The sequence below is a fragment of the Oncorhynchus mykiss genome, chromosome 11, assembly GCF_013265735.2.
Source record: "Oncorhynchus mykiss isolate Arlee chromosome 11, USDA_OmykA_1.1, whole genome shotgun sequence".
NCBI classification, from domain to species: Eukaryota; Metazoa; Chordata; class Actinopteri; order Salmoniformes; family Salmonidae; genus Oncorhynchus; species Oncorhynchus mykiss.
Genome location: NC_048575.1, coordinates 16,082,345 through 16,102,276, shown reverse-complemented (window position 1 = coordinate 16,102,276; position 19,932 = coordinate 16,082,345). Strand labels below are relative to the sequence as shown.

General features: G+C 44.3%; 2 protein-coding genes across 11 annotated transcripts in view; both read right to left on the bottom strand.

The window, feature by feature from the left end:
- map3k15 (mitogen-activated protein kinase kinase kinase 15) overlaps window positions 1–3,672 on the bottom strand; it is a 106,450-nt gene extending 102,778 nt beyond the window's left edge. For 5 of the 6 annotated variants that reach the window (XM_036935019.1, XM_036935024.1, XM_036935021.1 and 2 more), the window contains exon 1: window positions 2,326–3,672. In XM_036935019.1, coding sequence (XP_036790914.1) covers window positions 2,326–2,653 — 328 coding nt within the window. In that variant the 5' untranslated portion in view covers window positions 2,654–3,672. The remainder of the gene's footprint in view (window positions 1–2,325) is intronic. The other variant, XM_036935020.1, reaches the window with a different exon arrangement.
- A 105-nt stretch (window positions 3,673–3,777) lies between these two features.
- Window positions 3,778–19,932, bottom strand: part of sh3kbp1 (SH3-domain kinase binding protein 1) — a 25,185-nt gene continuing 9,030 nt past the window's right edge. For 2 of the 5 annotated variants that reach the window (XM_021620322.2, XM_021620318.2), the window contains exons 4-19: window positions 18,981–19,087; window positions 18,501–18,645; window positions 18,229–18,302; window positions 14,837–14,926; window positions 11,359–11,428; window positions 11,106–11,200; window positions 10,673–10,774; window positions 10,507–10,558; window positions 9,448–9,525; window positions 8,327–8,465; window positions 8,169–8,239; window positions 7,762–7,871; window positions 5,417–5,563; window positions 4,715–4,941; window positions 4,537–4,600; window positions 3,778–4,414 (exon numbers count right to left, since the gene is read on the bottom strand). In XM_021620322.2, the coding sequence (XP_021475997.2) occupies window positions 4,376–4,414; window positions 4,537–4,600; window positions 4,715–4,941; window positions 5,417–5,563; window positions 7,762–7,871; window positions 8,169–8,239; window positions 8,327–8,465; window positions 9,448–9,525; window positions 10,507–10,558; window positions 10,673–10,774; window positions 11,106–11,200; window positions 11,359–11,428; window positions 14,837–14,926; window positions 18,229–18,302; window positions 18,501–18,645; window positions 18,981–19,087 (1,610 nt within the window). In that variant the 3' untranslated portion in view covers window positions 3,778–4,375. Of the gene's footprint in view, window positions 4,415–4,536; window positions 4,601–4,714; window positions 4,942–5,079; window positions 5,122–5,416; window positions 5,564–7,761; window positions 7,872–8,168; window positions 8,240–8,326; window positions 8,466–9,447; window positions 9,526–10,506; window positions 10,559–10,672; window positions 10,775–11,105; window positions 11,201–11,358; window positions 11,429–14,836; window positions 14,927–18,228; window positions 18,303–18,500; window positions 18,646–18,980; window positions 19,088–19,932 lie in introns of those variants that run through there. The other 3 variants (XM_021620321.2, XM_021620324.2, XM_021620323.2) reach the window with 3 other exon arrangements.

Below are 19,932 nucleotides of genomic sequence, written 5' to 3'. Positions count from 1 at the left end.
GTAGTGTAGTGTCTGTATTGCAGTGGTAGTGTAGTGTCTGTATTGTAGTGGCAGGGTCTGTATTTTAGTGGTAGTGTAGTGTCTGTATTATAGTGGTAATATCTGTATTGTAGTGGTAGTATGTGTATTGTAGTGGTAGTGCCTGTATTATAGTGGTAGTGTCTGTATTGTAGTTGTAGTGTCTGCATTATTGTGGTAGTTTCTGTATTGTAGTCATAGTGTAGTGTCTGTATATAGTGGCAGTGCCTGTATTGTAGTGGTAGATTAGTGTCTGTATTATATAGTGGTAGATTAGTGTCTGTATTGCAGTGGTAGTGTAGTGTCAGTATTGCCAGTGTTAGTGTAGTGTCTGTATTTTAGTGGTAGTGTAGTGTTTGTATTATAGTGGTAATATCTGTATTGTAGTGGTAGTATGTGTATTGTAGTGGTAGTGCCTGTATTATAGTGGTAGTGTCTGTATTGTAGTGGTAGTGTCTGTATTGTAGTGGTAGTGTCTGCATTATTGTGGTAGTTTCTGTATTGTAGCCATGGTGTAGTGTCTGTATATAGTGGTAGTGCCTGTATTGTATTGGTAGTGTAGTGTCTGTATCGTAGTGGTAGTGTCTGTATTGTAGTCATAGTGTAGTGTCTGTATATAGTGGCAGTGCCTGTATTGTAGTGGTAGATTAGTGTCTGTATTATAGTGGTAGTGTCTGTATTATAGTGGTAGTGTCTGTATTGCAGTGGTAGTGTAGTATATGTATTGTAGTGGTAGTAAGTGTATTGTAGTGGTAGTGTCTGTATTATCGTGGTAGTGTCTGTATTGTAGTGGTAGTGTCTGCATTATCGTGGTAGTTTCTGTATTGTAGTGGTAGTGTCTGTGTTGTAGTGTAGTGTCTGTATTAAAGTGGTAGTGTAGTGTCTGTATTATGGTGGTAATGTAGTGTCTGTTTCATAGTGGTAGTGTCTGTATTGTAGTTGCAGTGTCTGTATTATCGTGTCAGTGTCTGTATTATAGTGGTAGTGTCTGTCTGTATTATAGTGGTAGTGTCTGTATTATAGTGGTAGTGTCTGTATTATAGTGGTAGTGTCTGTATTATGGTGGTAGTGTCTGTATTATAGTGGTAGTGTCTGTATTATGGTGGTAGTGTCTGTATTATAGTGGTAGTGTCTGTATTATAGTGGTATTGTCTGTATTATGGTGGTAGTGCTGACAAGGATTGCCGTTCTTCAGAGTTGTGTTCAGTAGGTTTTAACCTAGCCACATTTTTTGTCAAGAAATTCAATTTAGTGCTTCTTGTTGGACAAGTTCAGGTAACGTTAGTAGATCCTCTGTTGGAAAATGTTTTGTCCTGTTTCCTGCCTACCGACGGCAGCCCTGGTGTTGTTGTTTGGTCACCCGGCTCGGGAGCAGCTGTAGGCGAGGTGTGGACAACATAATGGTATGGTATAAATAGAAATGAAAGCAGTCTGAGGATCATCTTACACAGCCATGCTGCCGCACACGTGTGTCGACTTCTTGTGTCTTATTAGAGAGTGCGAGGGAGTGAGAGAACGCAGCACAACATGTCAGTGTGTCATAGCCATCATCATCATCATCATCATGACAGTTAATATTGTAAGCCGACCCATATAACAAACACATCACGTGTTACTAGGAAGTGGGTCAATACAGCATGATACCAATGGCACACGCAGCAAGGCCAGTCTGTCTCACACACACACACACACACACACACACACACACACACACACGCACACACACACATTTCCGGCTGGCAGGCAGGCAATGTGTTCCTGGAGAGCTTGCAGGCAGGTAGGGATAGGGCAGGGGTTAGTAGGGTTAAGGTCAGGACACCAGGCCAGAACAAGGAAATAACATGTGGCCTTGGTGTTCGTTGCAGCATAAATAATATGCTGTAAGATAAAGTACACTATTAAGTTTGTCTATATATTTTATTATACAGCTTCCAGTCTTGGAATATTTTTACATATTTTAAAAAATCCTTTGTAATAAATAAATAAATTGGTATCTATGTGTTGCTGCATGTTTTCCTGCGCATCCTCGTGGATTGTTCGAGTCATTATCTTGCCAGTCTGTTCACCACGTGTGCATACTGCGTGAGTTCATCATCACAATAAAACAATGACAAATCCTATTACCGATATATTATGAATCTCAATCTTAATTAACCCGGCTAAAGCTGCTCATAACTTTACAAATATCATGTATTGTAACCTTTCTTCCTGTAAAAAGCATTTTTCAAAAACCCCAGGAGCAGATCAAAACTCAACTTCAACTGTTGAAATGATTGTGAGAAATAATAATGACACACACACACAAACCTGCATCGTAGAAGGTGTCCAGCACCGAGGTCTCTCCAAAGTCCAGTCGTCCAAAGGTGACGGTGGTCAGCAGAGCGCTCTCTGCATCACAGGCTCTCTGCAGACACTGGAGTGCCCCCGACTCGGGGCTGGTCGCCAGCACTGCCTTCAGCCCATCGTTCAGCACATAGACTGCCCTCAGGGAGCGCTGCTTGGTGGAGGGGCTTGGGCTGGACACATTCTCCCGGTCCACAGACCCTACAAACACTCCCTCACGACTCTCCCCCCCTCCTCCTCGACCCTCTCCCCCTGCCTCGGTCGCCAGCGCACTCTGACCAGCCGTGTCCATGGTCCCAGGGATGAAAGCGGAGTTCGTCTCGCTCTTCCTCGGTTTTCCTCTCCTCCTGAGGATTGGAGCTGAGCTAGTGTCTCAGTGCATCTGTTGCCTGGGGAGTCGTGTGGGTCTGAGTCTGTCCACTGACAACCTCACACATCATTTCCTTACTGTGTTACCAACCAGACCAGATCAGGCTAGTTCAACACTATCACACAGAGACGAGGGGGGGAGTAGTGAGCGAGCGAGAGAGAGAGAAAGAGAGTTATATGATGGCTCTGAGAAAATGTGTCAACAATCAGAAAGTCAGCAAACCGGCTGTCCGCTGCCTAGTGCCCGGTGGAGCATGTGAATCTGTCGATCCAGACCTCTCCTCTCCGGTTCTGTCAGACGCTGCACCGCTTGTTCCCACACATACTCACACGCTGGTCTGGACGGGGTGTGTGCATCTCCTCAGGCTCTGTCCTTCTACAACACACACACGCTCTTCAAAACAGCTTATACTTCCCAGAGGTACTTAAACAGCACACATAGACAGTTGGGTTGTAGAGCTCTCTAGCAGGGCTGAGGTGCCGCTGCAGCTAAATATAAAAGACTGTCTGTCCTCTGATCTGACACCCCCAGCTAGCCAGCCAGCCAGCCAACACTCACACACACAGTCAAGTTATTTCGAGTTATGTCCACTGCCCCGAGGACATTCTGGACCTGTCGCACACGATCTCTGTCTTTAGTCGAAGCAACTCACACGCGCAAAGACACACACAAATGCATGCACATGCACACTACCTGAAGAGATAGAGATGGTAACACACACTTGTCTACAAAACATACACACACAGCAAATACAGCAGTTTAAACAAGCAAGAAAACAGCAGCCTGTGTCCGTGTGTGTGTGTGTGTCCATTGCTCTATGGAGACTCAGTCATGTTCTACCAGACTAATTAACTGAATCAACAGAGTAAAGAGCAGTGGAGTGGCACTAGACACACACACACACACATACGCTCACACACAAAACCAATGCACACACGTGTGTGTGTGTGTGTGTGTGTGTCCAGGTTGGGTTATCAGAGACACAGTAACTGATACCGTGGCTCTCCCTGGGGGTAGGGGGACAGACAGAGGCACACGGAAACAGCTTGGTTGATGTTTTTTTATTAAAATCGGCACACATCCATACTCTTCATCTTTACAACACTGGAATATAAAAGTCTATTTTACTTTCCTGGAGAGCAATGACCAAGAAAAAAACAAGACACTTTCTCTTTGTCATCTGAAAGAAAGAAAGAAAGAAAGAAAGAAAGAAAGAAAGAAAGAAAGAAAGAAAGAAAGAAGGGAAGAAAGAAAGAAGGGAAGGGAGGAGGGAAGGAGTCTAAAACCGGAAGGAAGGCCACAGTGAGGGGTTGCAATGGAAACCTTGTAATTTGACACACACAGACACAAAGAGGAGGAATAGGTATTCCAGGTGTTTGAGTACCGTGGTGACAGACAGGTAAGAACTTGAGGCCACTCCCCTGATGCAGAGCACTCCAATCAGATTGCAGTAAACAAACAAATAAACAAGCCTTTTCAACACAAACAAACTAACAGACGGGGTGAGGGATTGGGATCGTCTGTCATTTTTGTTGTTGTTTTTTGGCACAAACTAGTTCGGCTGAACCCTGCCTCGGGATGATGTTAAACTCTGGCTGCAGTGTGTGGTGATGTCATCAGTGTGCGCAGCGGAGGGGTGAAGGGTCATTTAGCTAAACTCTTCTTAATCTGCTCCACCTCTATCTGAAAAACACAAACACCAAATGTATAGATAAGATGAAATTGTATCAGTAGTGAACACATGTTGTTAAGCACTAGACAGGGAGCATCACCATGTGTGTGTGTGTATGTGTGTGTGTATTCACCTGTAGAGTAATGCGGATCCTCTTCTCCTCTTCCAGGTCACTAGACAACTGCTTCATCTCCTGCCTGGGACAGAGACAACACACGCACACACTATTAACACACACACACACGCAAACTCATATGCACACGCACACACTATTAACACACACACACACACACACACACACACACCCCTACCTGTGTTGGCTCTTCAGCAGTTCTACGGAGGCTCTCAGCTCTCTAAGCTGTCCTCTCAGCTCCTCTAGGGTGGGTGTCGGCCTACGCTCGGGGGAGGGGCTTAACCCGGAAGAGGTGTGGTTTACAGTTGAAGGGGGTGGGCTTGTTGAGTGGAGGGCCAGGCTTCCTGTGGAAAGTAGGGGGAGGACCGCAGGCTTGGGGGGCAGCAGACACTTACTGTCAGGTACCTGTGGGGTTTATCACAAATCAGGATTCATGAGTTAGCCAGCTAACTTACTGTCAGGTACCTGTGGCGTTTATTACATATCAGGAATCATGAGTTAGCCAGCTAACTTACTGTCAGGTACCTGTGGCGTTTATCACATATCAGGAATCATGAGTTAGCCAGCTAACTTACTGTCAGGTACCTGTGGCGTTTATCACAAATCAGGATTCATGAGTTAGCCAGCTACTTACATTTTTATTAAAACTTCAAATTTATTAGGAAAATATGCTTGAAATGGGCATGGATTGATTATATTGTTCTATAGCTACCCATATCCAAGTCTAGGTTCATTAAGGAACCTGAAACCTTTTTTATTTCTCAATGTTTATCAAAGTTATTTGGCTAAATTGATTGTAACCCTCTGGGTATACACACACACACAACGTCCACTCTGATTCACAGTTAAGATGCAGGTTAATCAGGAAAACAATTCTTACAGTGATGGTGGGAAGTGCTTTCCTCTTAGAGACATCTACTGGTCTTGGACATAAGGAGTCCTGCTCCTCCTCCTTCTCTCTGTCCTTCTCACTCTTCTCCTCCTCCACCACAGGAAAGTTCAGCAAGTCAATACTGGACAGAGAAGACTGGGAGAGAAGAGGAGAGGAAGTAGAGAGCGAGAGAAAGAGAGAGAGAGAGAGAGAGAGAGAGAGAGAGAAGGGTGTCATCAACACGTTACGGGAAAAAGTATGTGTATGTGTGTGTGTATGTGCAGGCACGTGCACAGATAGAGCCCTATGGGTGCTAGAGCATCTGCTCTTTTTATTAAAAATTGATTTGACTATCAAACTAGATGACTTCACATAAACTCAGAATCTCATAATGTCCTCTCCCCCGACTCCTCCTCGTTTCATGCAGGAGCTATGTACCAGTGTAGGGAGTGAGTTTGAAATTAAAATCATCAGTAGTAGGTTACTTTGGAGTTGCTAGCATGTGCTGTCTCACGGTCAGGTACAGAGAAGGAGGCAACTGCAGTCCGACTGTCAGTAGCAGAACAAATTCAAATCAAGTAAAGACTAGCTTGTTTTGAAAGCATAGCCTAGATAAATAGCTGATTTATCTAGCCGACATTAGCGATGATCCGATGATAGCCCACTCCAGTAGTGGTTATAGCAAAGATACTTAACCTATCTCCCTTTAATCTTTAGTTATAGGATGCTTAAAGGCGCTGCATGGTCAATCTGGAGTCTGCATTGGCCGTACAGCATTTGTACAGCCTCTGTAGAAGTTAGGACATTCATACTTCTTGCGCTTTGCGAATCAGAGCAGAGCTGTTGTGAAGGATGTTGTCAAGGAAGTATGTTTATACAGGAACTCCACCCCCCACCTACCGTCAACCAATCATGTCAATGCGGAGCTATACGGAGGAGCCACATTGTTAAAAAATTTGGTAGGCACACGGTGATGCAGTATGGAACTCGATTTGGCCTCTGCAAGCCTCCAGGGGCTCCGCAATTACGTCACACCCTCAGTACGGAGCCTCCGGATCGCATCGCTGGAGCAAGCATAAATTCACTTCTAGTCTACAATGTGTGACGAGTCAGTGTGTTTTTGCAAAAAATGTAGACTTCTGTTAAAACAAATAATGGAGAGTTTGGCTAGAGGAGCAGTAGAAAAGGATGAATGGAATTAAAGCTGGAATCTTAGTTGCTACATCCTTTTTGGACTTAGAAATGAATGATATGTACTCATTGATTCTTGAAGAATATAACTTAGAAATGCCTCATGAGCTTAGGTCAACTGTCATAACCCATCAGGACCCAAAATATAAGCTTGTTTAACTCCAATGTTTGTAAACAATGTAAATATAAACAAAAACACTGAAAAGCTTCATAACATGGTTAAAACTATACATTTGATATCCTGGATGGTCAGTCCTTGCATCTATAGCTCTATCTAGGAATTTGTTATTGTTTCAATTAAGGATTCTAGCTTTAAGTAAAATACATTTGGCCGTGGCTGAGTTTTTTCCCCGCCCCTCTGAAGCTACGGGTCCAGATCACGTTCTGCGCATGTATTATTTAACACGCATTCTGTTCTGAGTAGCTGCTGCTCCCTTCGTGCTCTCTGTCCTCACCCTCTTCTGAACCAGGATGATGTAGCCTACTGTATCTCTGCCTCTTATGTCTGAACAGCTGAAATAAAAACTCTGCGGTGATTTCAACAAACATGCCAGGCTATTATGACGGTTACAACCATCTCTGTCTGTTGTCATGGATATTGCAGTTGCACAAGCAGGATGCAGTCCGTACACATTGCATTGGAGCAAAAACAATCTGCGTTTTGTGTGACAATGTAGGCTAATCTTTGTAGTGGCTGCCATATAATAACCATTACCCAGAGTTGCTGAAAAAGAACATGACTACTTTGACTGTCTGTGTCTTGCTTGTGTTTGATATCCTGTAAAAATAGCTGCATGCAACTCCTTGAGTTTTGCATTGGGGCAAAAAAAAACGATCTGCGAGTTTATAGGAACATGTTGCTCATGTCTTTTGTGTACAACATGTAAATGGCTGCATGTAACCTAACTCCCCTCCTGAAAAAAGAACATGAAATCACGCTTATGCTTAATAGCCTTCTGACGCATGAAATGCAGTAGTTAGAACATGTCAACCATGTTCTTTGTGTACAACATGAAGTCTGTAGGCTACACCAGACAGAAGCTTCATCACTGATCAAGGAGGAAGAAGCGGCAGTAGAGCACTGAGCAGCAGCTACGATGAGCACCGGCCCCACCAAAGGTCTGCGCATGGCCCGGTGTGTGTGTGTGTGTGTGTACACTCACTGTGCTGATGATCTGGGAGCGTGGTCTGCGGTCGAGGACTCTTGGTCTCATTGCGGTCGGATGGTTGAGTTTTTCTGTAGACAAGACTACAGAGTCCAAGTCAACCACATCTACAGACACACACACCACACAACCATTATAATGCTAATCTATAGGAACAATTCTAACATTTAACCAGAGACTAGGCAATCAAACAAACAAACAAACACACACACACAGTGTCCTGATCTATAAGAAGGCTAGGGTTGCTAATTCCTTGCATATGGACAGAGAGAGGAAGAGAGAAAGAGAGATAAAGCCAAACCTCTGTCTCTTGAGTCAGCCGACTCCCTGCTCTGACTGGACTAATGTCCGGCCACATAACTGTCAAACTGACCCTGATTGGCCCCTTGTCCTGTCAAACTCACCAATATCTTTTGACCTGTCAAAGGCAGGATCTGGAGTCACAGCCCCACCCTCAAACTTAGGGCTCTCGCACCTGAACAGGTAGACCAAACAACAACTTTAGTGTGTGTTGATTTGTGTGTGTGTGTATGTGTGGGAGTGTGTGTGTGTGTGTACTGACGGTACAGTTGGAGGTCTCTCAGGTCTGTCAGGGCGTCGGGGAGGGAGGTGGGAGGAGCTTGTCTTTGGTGGGTGGGGCTTCTTTGGAGATTTGGATGGGAGGGTGGGCTTAGGGATCTCTCCAACCTTCACCTCCTCACCTACACACGCACACAAGTTAACAAACACATACATGTATACGGAGAGGGTAAAATAGGTCTCTGAATGGGAACGTCATACACACAGTCACACACGGTCAACATAGAGGTGAGGTGTCAGCCAGCTGAAGAGGTGGGGAGAGCTGCAGCATAAGGCCCAAACAGGCTGAATAGGGTCCAAACAGGCTGAATAGGAACCCAAGCAGGCTGAATAGGAACCCAAAGCAGGCTGAATAGGAACCCAAAGCAGGCTGAATAGGAACCCAAAGCAGGCTGAATAGGAACCCAAAGCAGGCTGAATAGGAACCCAAAGCAGGCTGAATAGGAACCCAAAGCAGGCTGAATAGGAACCCAAAGCAGGCTGAATAGGAACCCAAAGCAGGCTGAATAGGAACCCAAAGCAGGCTGAATAGGAACCCAAAGCTGGCTGAATAGGAACCCAAAGCAGGCTGAATAGGAACCCAAAGCAGGCTGAATAGGAACCCAAAGCAGGCTGAATAGGAACCCAAAGCAGGCTGAATAGGAACCCAAAGCAGGCTGAATAGGAACCCAAAGCAGGCTGAATAGGAACCCAAGCAGGCTGAATAGGAACCCAAGCAGGCTGAATAGGAACCCAAGCAGGCTGAATAGGAACCCAAGCAGGCTGAATAGGAACCCAAGCAGGCTGAATAGGAACCCAAGCAGGCTGAATAGGAACCCAAGCAGGCTGAATAGGAACCCAAGCAGGCTGAATAGGAACCCAAGCAGGCTGAATAGGAACCCAAGCAGGCTGAATAGCCATATAGGGTAGTAGTCATAGAGAGAGCAGTAGTCAGGCTGCAGCAGGCATAGCAGATTATACTGGAATAGTGCAGTATAGTATTGGTAGTAGTTGTAGTATAGTAGTAGTTGTATAATAGTAGTACTGTGGTAGTAGTATGGGAGTACCTCTGTTGTCATCAGATCTGTGAGGCAGAGTTTAGTATTTGTAGTAGTACTATAGTACCTTTGTTGTCATCAGGTGGTCTATGAGGCAGGTGCTCGGGGCGCTCCGGGGGTACCTTTCTGACTTCCGATCTTTTCTCTACAGGTCACACAGGGGTCAGGGGTCAACTCAGGGAGACATTACTGACACTCCTCCCTAGATCTTTGGTTCTCCATCTTTGGTTCTCTCTCGTTCTAACTCTGTCTATCTGTCTGGTTTAATGATCTCCATAGCTAACGGTTTCTGCCTCTCTCCCTTACACTAACACACACAGAAAATAGAGGAGCGGATATGGAGATAGAGAGGATTGAGACGCACACAAAACGGTACCAGTGTCTGAGCGGAGAAGAGCAGAGAGAGGAGAGACAAAGGAATGAGATGGAGGATTGAGATAGAGGAGAGAGAGGATTGAGACAGAGGAGAGATAGAGGATGGCGATAGAGGATGAAGATAGAGGATGGAGAGAGGATTGCAACAGAGGAGAGGATGGGAGATAGAGGCTGGAGAGAGGATTGCGACAGAGGAGAGAGGATGGAGATAGAGGATGGAGATAGAGGATGGAGATAAAGGAGAGAGGATGGCGATAGAGGATTAAGAGAGGATGGAGATAGAGGATTGAGATAGAGGATTGAGATAGAGGATTGAGATAGAGGACGGAGATAGAGGATAGAGAATGGAGATAGAGGAGAGAGAGGATTGAGATAGAGGAGAGATAGAGAATGGAGATAGAGGATTGAGATAGAGGATTGAGATAGAGGATTGAGATAGAGGATTGAGATAGAGAATGGAGATAGAGGATTGAGATAGAGAATGGAGATAGAGGATTGAGATAGAGGATTGAGGATAGAGAGTGGAGATAGAGGATAGAGAGGAATGAGAGAGGAGAGAGAGAGGATGGAGACAGAGGAGAGATAGAGGATGGAGATAGAGGAGAGATATTATTGAGATAGAGGATTGAGAGAGGATGGAAATAGAGCATTGAGATGGAGGCTTGAGATAGAGGATGGTGATAGAGGATGGAGATTAGGGATGAAAAGGGAAGAGAGGAGAGGAAAAGAGAGGTGAGGATAAGGGGATTACCTGTGGTGTGTTTAGCTGAGGGGGCACTGGGGGGAGGCGGCTTCTTTGGTCTCTGCAAACACACACGTGCACATGCACACACACACAAAGTAATTTTGCTCTCATGGAATTTCCTTCCTTGAACACTGCCAAAACAGCATAAATCCAATTATATTGTGTGTCTTACCTCTTTCTCTACATCAGGAATTAGCAGCTTGACAAAGTTATCAGGGAAGACTCCCTTTCTCCCCCCTACCTCCCCCATCCACCACCCCGCGTCAGCACAGTCCTACAACACACAGAATTCACATACGCAGGTTATACGCATGCACACACCCCTATCTCTCACACACACACACACACACACACACACACACACACACACACACACACACGGGTGCAACATGTACCCCCCACATTCTGAAATTGCATTTTTGTCCCCTTGAGTTTAATCATTGGAATGTGATACAAAACGAGGCAACAGTGTGCTTTAGGACCATGCGGACGCCTCCAAACGGTCGGGTAGGCTGTTTGGAGTATTAATCCGACTGGATAAAAAATAAATAATGATAATTATACCCCCCACTTCTAAAAGCTCCCCTGCATACACACACACACACCCTGTTAATGATGGAGATGATCTCTCCCTCTTTGATTGACAGCTCGTCTTCGTTCTGGGCGTCGTACGGGAAGATGACTTTACACAGCTCACGGCCTGAGAACCAGTCAGAACAAAGAGGAACTCTGAATCCCAAAAGTGTATTTCTAGCAAATCAAGAGACTCAGCATCGTTATCTTATTCTAGGTATGAATCAGGAAGTGAGACAGACTGTCCAATGAGAATCTAGTAGATCCCAGGCCCCTCATTCTCACCTTTCACCTTGCCCTCAGGTTCCGCCTTCATAGTTTCCGGGGCAACAGAGGGTGATTTGCTAACCTGTGCCTAGAGGAGTGGAGGGAAACACACACAAATACATAAATACATACCCATATATCTCCATGTGAAATAATCAGGGGATCAAATCCGTAGAGACTGGGCTCCGTGTGTGTGTGCGTGTGTATGTATAGTTGTGTGTGTAGTGTATAAGGGGCTGTTGTTATAAGGCTGGAACGGATCCCTACGCTATGTTTGTGGAACAAGAGTGGCTCTTCAACAGGAAACACACACACACACAGAGCCTGGTCTGTCTCAAACACACACTTCTCTGTTTCACACTCAGTAAACCACCCACTCTCCCTCCCCCTCCCCCTCTCTCACTCTCCCACCCTTGTTCACTCTTTCTCCCTCCTACCCTTCCATAGCTCACTCCATCCCTCTCTCTCCACCCAGTCTAATCCGAGTTGTACTTAATATGAGTAGTGTGAGGCACACACTCACCTACCCGTACACAACTGGTCAACCATCGTTAAAGTAACGTCAGACTGTGACACACAGCTGGATACTTCCTCAGCCCTCAGGGGAGGAGACATTCCAGTCTAGTACAAATGTTAACTCTAGACACTGTTTTTTTTTAGGGAGGGACAATCTGATCCTGCATCTGTGTCTAAATGCTACTCCCCAGAACTATCCATGGTAACCCCCCCCCCCCCCCCCCCCCCCCCCCGCGCCCCCATTCATTAGAGAACTGAGACTACACTTCCCATAAACCATCACTACAGCCACCCGCACAGCAGGACAGGCTGCTAAACATCCTACACACACCCTGACACGTACCAAAACTCACATACTCAAAACACACACACCGTGACACGTACCCAAACTCACATACTCAAACACACACCCGACAAACATAGATTAGCACACGCATACGCACCTTGACAAGACACACCCTGAAGAAAATGTAACCCTGCCATCATCCAGACAGTCCCTTTACAAAGCAGATTCAACACTAATACAGCGAGAGAGGGAAGAGAAAAAGTCAAGAGAAAGAGAGAAAAGGAGAGAGATGTAGCTGTCTTACCCTCCACAGTGACCCAGTGTATGTCTGTGTGTGTACACGTCGGAGAAAACCCCCAATGCCTCCCTCTTCCTTCCTCCCTCCCTCACTCCCCGTAGAGCTCTCTCTCACTGATGAAGGGAGTGTGTGTGTGTGTGTGTGTGTGTGTGTGTGTTTGAATGTTTGTAATGAGAAGTACTTCCTCTGCTGTGGAACTGAAAGACAGGAAAAGGCGGAGCCTAGTCTGGACTTCCTTTCTCCCATTTACACACACAAACATCATACAGGTAACGGCCAAAATAAAGGAAACACCAACATAAAGTGTGTTAATAGGATGTTGGACCACCACGAGCCAGAACAGCTTTAATCCACCTTGGCATAGATTCTCCAAGCCTCCAAGAAATTCCATTATTTGGTGTTTTGTTGATGGTGGTGGAAAACACTGTTTCAGGCACTGCTCCAGAATATCCCATATAGTAAGTGTTCAATTGGGTTGAGATCTGGTGACTGAGACGGCCATGGCATATGGTTAACATCGTTTTCATGCTCATCAAACCATTCAGTGACCACTCTGGATGGATGGTGACTATGGGGCATAGCAGCCAAAATAATGGCATGCCCAGCATTCTTATACATGTTAATTGCTTAATTAACTCAGGAACCACGCCTGTGTGAAAGCATCTGCTTTCAATATACAGTGCCTTGCGAAAGTATTCGGCCCCCTTGAACTTTGCGACCTTTTGCCACATTTCAGGCTTCAAACATAAAGATATAAAATTGTATTTTTTTGTGAAGAATCAACAACAAGTGGGACACAATCATGAAGTGGAACGACATTTATTGGATATTTCAAACTTTTTTAACAAATCAAAAACGGAAAAATTGGGCGTGCAAAATTATTCAGCCCCCTTAAGTTAATACTTTGTAGCGCCACCTTTTGCTGCGATTACAGCTGTAAGTCGCTTGGGGTATGTCTCTATCAGTTTTGCACATCGAGAGACTGAAATTTTTTCCCATTCCTTCTTGCAAAACAGCTCGAGCTCAGTGAGGTTGGATGGAGAGCATTTGTGAACAGCAGTTTTCAGTTCTTTCCACAGATTCTCGATTGGATTCAGGTCTGGACTTTGACTTGGCTATTCTAACACCTGGATATGTTTATTTTTGAACCATTCCATTGTAGATTTTGCTTTATGTTTTGGATCATTGTCTTGTTGGAAGACAAATCTCCGTCCCAGTCTCAGGTCTTTTGCAGACTCCATCAGGTTTTCTTCCAGAATGGTCCTGTATTTGGCTCCATCCATCTTCCCATCAATTTTAACCATCTTCCCTGTCCCTGCTAAAGAAAAGCAGGCCCAAACCATGATGCTGCCACCACCATGTTTGACAGTGGGGATGGTGTGTTCAGTGTGATGAGCTGTGTTGCTTTTACGCCAAACATAACGTGTTGCATTGTTGCCAAAAAGTTCAATTTTGGTTTCATCTGACCAAAGCACCTTCTTCCACATGTTTGGTGTGTCTCCCAGGTGGCTTGTGGCAAACTTTAAACGACACTTTTTATGGATATCTTTAAGAATTTTTTTTTTTCTTGCCACTCTTCCATAAAGGCCAGATTTGTGCAATATACGACTGATTGTTGTCCTATGGACAGAGTCTCCCACCTCAGCTGTAGATCTCTGCAGTTCATCCAGAGTGATCATGGGCCTCTTGGCTGCATCTCTGATCAGTCTTCTCCTTGTATGAGCTGAAAGTTTAGAGGGACGGCCAGGTCTTGGTAGATTTGCAGTGGTCTGATACTCCTTCCATTTCAATATTATCACTTGCACAGTGCTCCTTGGGATGTTTAAAGCTTGGGAAATCTTTTTGTATCCAAATCCGGCTTTAAACTTCTTCACAACAGTATCTCGGACCTGCCTGGTGTGTTCCTTGTTCTTCATGATGCTCTCTGCGCTTTTAACGGACCTTTGAGACTATCACAGTGCAGGTGCATTTATACGGAGACTTGATTACACACAGGTGGATTGTATTTATCATCATTAGTCATTTAGGTCAACATTGGATCATTCAGAGATCCTCACTGAACTTCTGGAGAGAGTTTGCTGCACTGAAAGTAAAGGGGCTGAATAATTTTGCACGCCCAATTTTTCAGTTTTTGATTTGTTAAAAAAGTTTGAAATATCCAATAAATGCCGTTCCACTTCATGATTGTGTCCCACTTGTTGTTGATTCTTCACAAAAAAATACAGTTTTATATCTTTATGTTTGAAGCCTGAAATGTGGCAAAAGGTCGCAAAGTTCAAGGGGGCCGAATACTTTCGCAAGGCACTGTACCTTGTTATCCTCATTTACTCAAGTGTTTCCATTGTTTTGGCAGTTACCTGTATATGCACTATTATGTGTGTGTATATGTGTGTCACCTTCTCTCCCTCTGTGTCCATATCTTCAGATGCAGGTCTCAGTCTGATGGGCTGGTCTTTAAAGATGTCACCGAACCCGAACCCTCGAACCTGGAGACACATTACCACTACTATAGTTAACACAACTACACTATTACTAACTAGTTAACACACCTACACTATTACTAACTAGTTAACACAACTACACTATTACTAACTAGTTAACACACCTACACTATTACTAACTAGTTAACACAACTACACTATTACTAACTAGTTAACACAACTACACTATTACTAACTAGTTAACACAACTACGCTATTACTAACTAGTTAACACAACTACACTATTACTAACTATTTAACACAATTACACTATTACTAACTAGTTAACACAACTACACTATTACTAACTAGTTAACACAATTACACTATTACTAACTATAGATACCACAACTATTGTTATAACATATTAAAGTTATCATGACACTGTTATTAAACCACACTTACCACGAGATAGATAGATATATATATATATATATATATATATATATATATATATACACACACACACACACACACACACACACACACACACACACACGTTCAAAAGTTTCGGGTCACTTAGAAATGTCACAGGAGTGATAGTTGCTGATAATGGTCCTCTATACGCCTATGTAGATATTCCATTTTTTTTAAAATCAGCCGTTTCCAGCTACAATAGTAATTTACAACATTAACAATGTCTACACTGTACTTCTGATCAATTTGATGTTATTTTAATGGACAAAAAAATGTGCCTCTCCTTCAAAAATAATGAAATTTGACCCCAAACTTTTGAACGGTAGTGTCTATACAGTACCAGTCAAATGTTTGGACACACCTACTCATTTTTTATTTTACCTTTATTTAACTAGGCAAGTCAGTTACGAACAAATTCTTATTTTCAATGACAGGGATTTGGGGATTTGAACTTGCAACCTTCCGGTTACTAGTCCAACGCTCTAACCACTAGGCTACCCTGCCACTCCAGCTTGATTCAATATCACATATGGAATCAAGTACTAACCAAAGAAGTGCTAAATAAATCAAAATATATTTTAGATTTGAGATTCATCAAAGTCGCCACCCTTTGCCTTGATGACAGCATTGCACACTCTTGGCATTCCCTCAACCAGCTTCATGAGGTAGTCACCTGGAATGCATTTCAATTAACAGGTGTGCCTTGTTAAAAGTTCATTTGTGGAATTTCTTTCCTTCTTAATGCCTTTGAGACAATCAGTTGTGTTGTAAGGATGGTATACACAAGATAGCACTATTTGGTTAAAGCCCTATTTGGTTAAAGCCCAAGTCCATGGCAAGAACAGCTCAGATAAGCAAAAAGAAACAACAGTCCATCATTACTTTAAGACATGAAGGTCAGCCAATACAGAACATTTCAATAACTTTGTGCAGTTGCAAAAACCATCAAGCGCTATGATGAAATGTGCTCTCATGAGGACCACCACAGGAAAGGAAGACCCAGAGTTACCTCTGCTGCAGAGGATAAGTTCATTCGAGTTACCAGCGTCAGAAATTGCAGCCCAAATAAATGCTTCAGAGTTCAAGTAACAGACATCTCAACATCAACTGTTCAGAGGAGACTGTTTGAATCAGGCCTTCATTGTCTAATTGCTGCAAAGAAACCACTACGAAAGGTCACCAATAAGAAAAATAAACTTGCTTGGGCCAAGGAACAAGCAACGGACATTAAACCGGTGGAAATCTGTCCTTTGGTCTGATTTGGTTTGATATGTTTGGTTCCAACTGGCATGTCTTTGTGAGATGCAGAGTAGGTGAACGGATGATCTCCCCATGTGTGGTTCCCACTGTGAAGCATGGAGGAGGAGGTATGATGGTGTAGGGGTCTTTGCTGGTGACACTGTCTGTGATTTATTTAGAATTCAAGGCACACTTAACCAGCATGGCTACCACAGCATTCTACAGCGATACGCCATCCCATCTGGTTTGCGCTTAGTGAGACTATCATTGGATATTCTACAGGACAATGACCCAACACACATCCAGGCTGTGTAAGGGCGATTTTACCAAGAAGGAGAGTGATGGAGTACTGCATCAGATGACCTGGCCTCCACAATCAGCCAACCTCAACCAAATTGAGATGGTTTGGGATGAGTTGGACTGCAGAGGAAAAAGCAGCCAACAAGTGCTCAGCATATGTGGGAACTCCATCAAGACTGTTGGAAAAGCATTCCAGGTGAAGCAGGTTGAGGGAATGCCAAGAGTGTGCAAAGCTATCATCAAGGCAAAGGGTGGGTACTTTAAAGAATCTCAAATCTAAAATATATTTAGATTTGTTTAACACTTTTTTGGTTAGTATTGATTCCATGTGTTATTTCATAGTGTTGATGTCTTCACTATTATTCTACAATGTAGAAAATAGTAAAAATAAAGAAAAACCCTTGAATTTTTTTTATATTTAACTAGGCAAGTCAGTTAAGAACAAATTCTTATTTTCAATGACGGCCTTGGAACAGTGGGTTAACTGCCTGTTCAGGGGCAGAACGACAGATTTGTCAGCTCGGGATTTGAACTTGCAGTGTTGCTAGTCCAACACTCTAACCACTAGGCTACCCTGCCGTCCCAATGAGTAGGTGTGTCCAAACATTTGACTGGTAATGGAACACACACACTCACGATATAAACACTATGTGGCCAAAAGTATGTAGATACCTCTTCAAATTAGTGGATTTGGCTATTTCATCCACACGCGTTGCTGACAGGTGTATACAATCAAGCACACCGCCATGCAATCTCCATAGACAAACATTGGCAGTAGAACGGCCTTACAGAAGAGCTCAGTGACATTCAACGTGACACCGTCATAGGATGCCACCTTTCTAACATGTCAGTTTGTCATATTTCTGCCCTGCTAGAGATGCCCCCGGTCAACTCTAAGTGTGGATATTGTGAAGTGGAAGCATCTAGGAGCAACAACGGCTCAGCCGCGAAGTGGTAGGCCACACAAGCTCTCCGCCATTGGGACTGGAGCAGTGGAAACGCGTTCTCTGGAGTGATGAATCATGCTTCACCATCTGGCAGTCTGACAGACGAATCTGGGTATGGCAGATGCCAGGAGAACGCTACCTGCCCCAATGCGTAGTGCCAAGTTTGGTCGCGGAGAAATAATGGTCTGGGGCTGTTTTTCATGGTTCAGGCTAGGCCCCTTATTTCCAATGAAGGAAAATCTTAACGCTACAGGATACAATGACATTTGAGACGATTATGTGCTTCCAACTCTGTGGCAGCAGTTTGGGGAAGGCCCTTTCCTGTTACATTGTGACAATCCCCCTGTGCACAAAGCGAGGTCCATACAGAAATGGTTTGTCCAGACAAACAGACAGATAGATAACCTTTTTGGGTTGAATCTCTCCGCTGTCAGAGCGACTCTCTCCGCCATCACTCTCACTGCCTGGACTGTCTTTACCTACACACGAAAGCACATACACATATAATGACCATTTATGCTTATAATTGCATTAAAAACCATCTCGAGTTCTGCAGAATCATATCACTGGATTTCCTTAAATAGTATTCAAATGTATTCATACGTATCTGCCATTTCATGCTAATAAAAAACATTTGACCAGTGATGCGTACACGTGCATGAGTGTGAGTGACTCACTGGTCCTGCTGCTGCGTAGCTCCTCCTGTGATGACCTAGTGGATGTGTCTAGTGAAGGGGGCGTGTCCTCCAGCTCTCTGGTGAAGTTGGAGGGAAACATCCCTGTCTTACCATTCAGACTGCCCTCCCACCAGCCCTCCTCCACCTGAACACATGAAACATGAAGGGATAGTGAACTTATCTGAGGGTGGAATCAAAACCACAAGGTTCTGGTCGGGAGACCTGCACGCTATCAACGGCTCCAAGAAAGCTAGCTCCTGTGGGGAAGTTAATATACCTGCTTATGAATGAACGCAGGGTCACTACCGAATCATAATTTGGTTTAATAGGTCTGTCATGTGGCCACAAGAGGGCGCAGTAACTACAGTAAAGAGAAAGTTGAAAAACACAGCCAAACATACAGTCAGCCTCCCCTCTCACCTCCCCCAGTATGTCAGCCTCCCCTCTCACCTCCCCCAGTATGTCAGCCTCCCCTCTCACCTCCCCCAGTATGTTGATGACATCTCCTATCTTCAGCTCTAACTCGTCCTCATTCTGGGGAACATAGCTAAATGACGCCTTACACCTCCTTTGGCGGATCTGATCTCCTGGGGGGAACGCACACACACACACACACACACACACATACACACACACACACACACACACACTATTTAATTATGTATTATGTTCACAAATATTATTTGTAGCCCACTGCACATATACTAAACAACATATACAGTGCATTCGGAAAGTATTCAGAGCCCTTTACTTTTCCACATTTTGTTAAGTTACAGCCTTATTCTAAAATTGATTAAATAAAAATGTTTCCTCATCAATCTACACACAATACCCCAAAATGACAAAGTGAAAAAAAATGTTTTCCAATTTGTTAAATTTAAAACAGAAATACCTTATTTACTTAAGTATTCAGACCCTTTGCCATTTTACCAAAAAATGTCTGCAGGCCGCGACCGGGAGGTCCGTGGGGCTACGCACAATTGGCCTAGCGTCGTCCGGGTTAGGGAGGATTTGGCCGGAAGGGATATCCTTGTCTCATCACGCGCGCTAACCAGGTCGCCAGGTGCACGGTGTTTCCTCCGACACATTGGTGCGGCTGGCTTCAGGGTTGGATGCGCGCTGTGTTAAGAAGCAGTGCGGCTTGGTTGGGTTGTGTTTCGGAGGATGCATGGCTTTCGACCTTCGTCTCTCCCGAGCCCGTACGGGAGTTCTAGCGACAAGACAAAATAGTAACTACTAACAATTAGGTACCACAAAATTGGAGAGAAAAGGGGGTAAAATTCACACAATTTTTTTGTTTGTTTAAAATATCTGCAGCATTGAAGGTCCCCAAGAACACAGTGACCTCTATCATTCTTAATGGGAAGAAGTTTGGAACCACCAAGACTCTTCCTAGAGCTGGCCACCTGGCCAAACTGAGCAATCGGGGGAG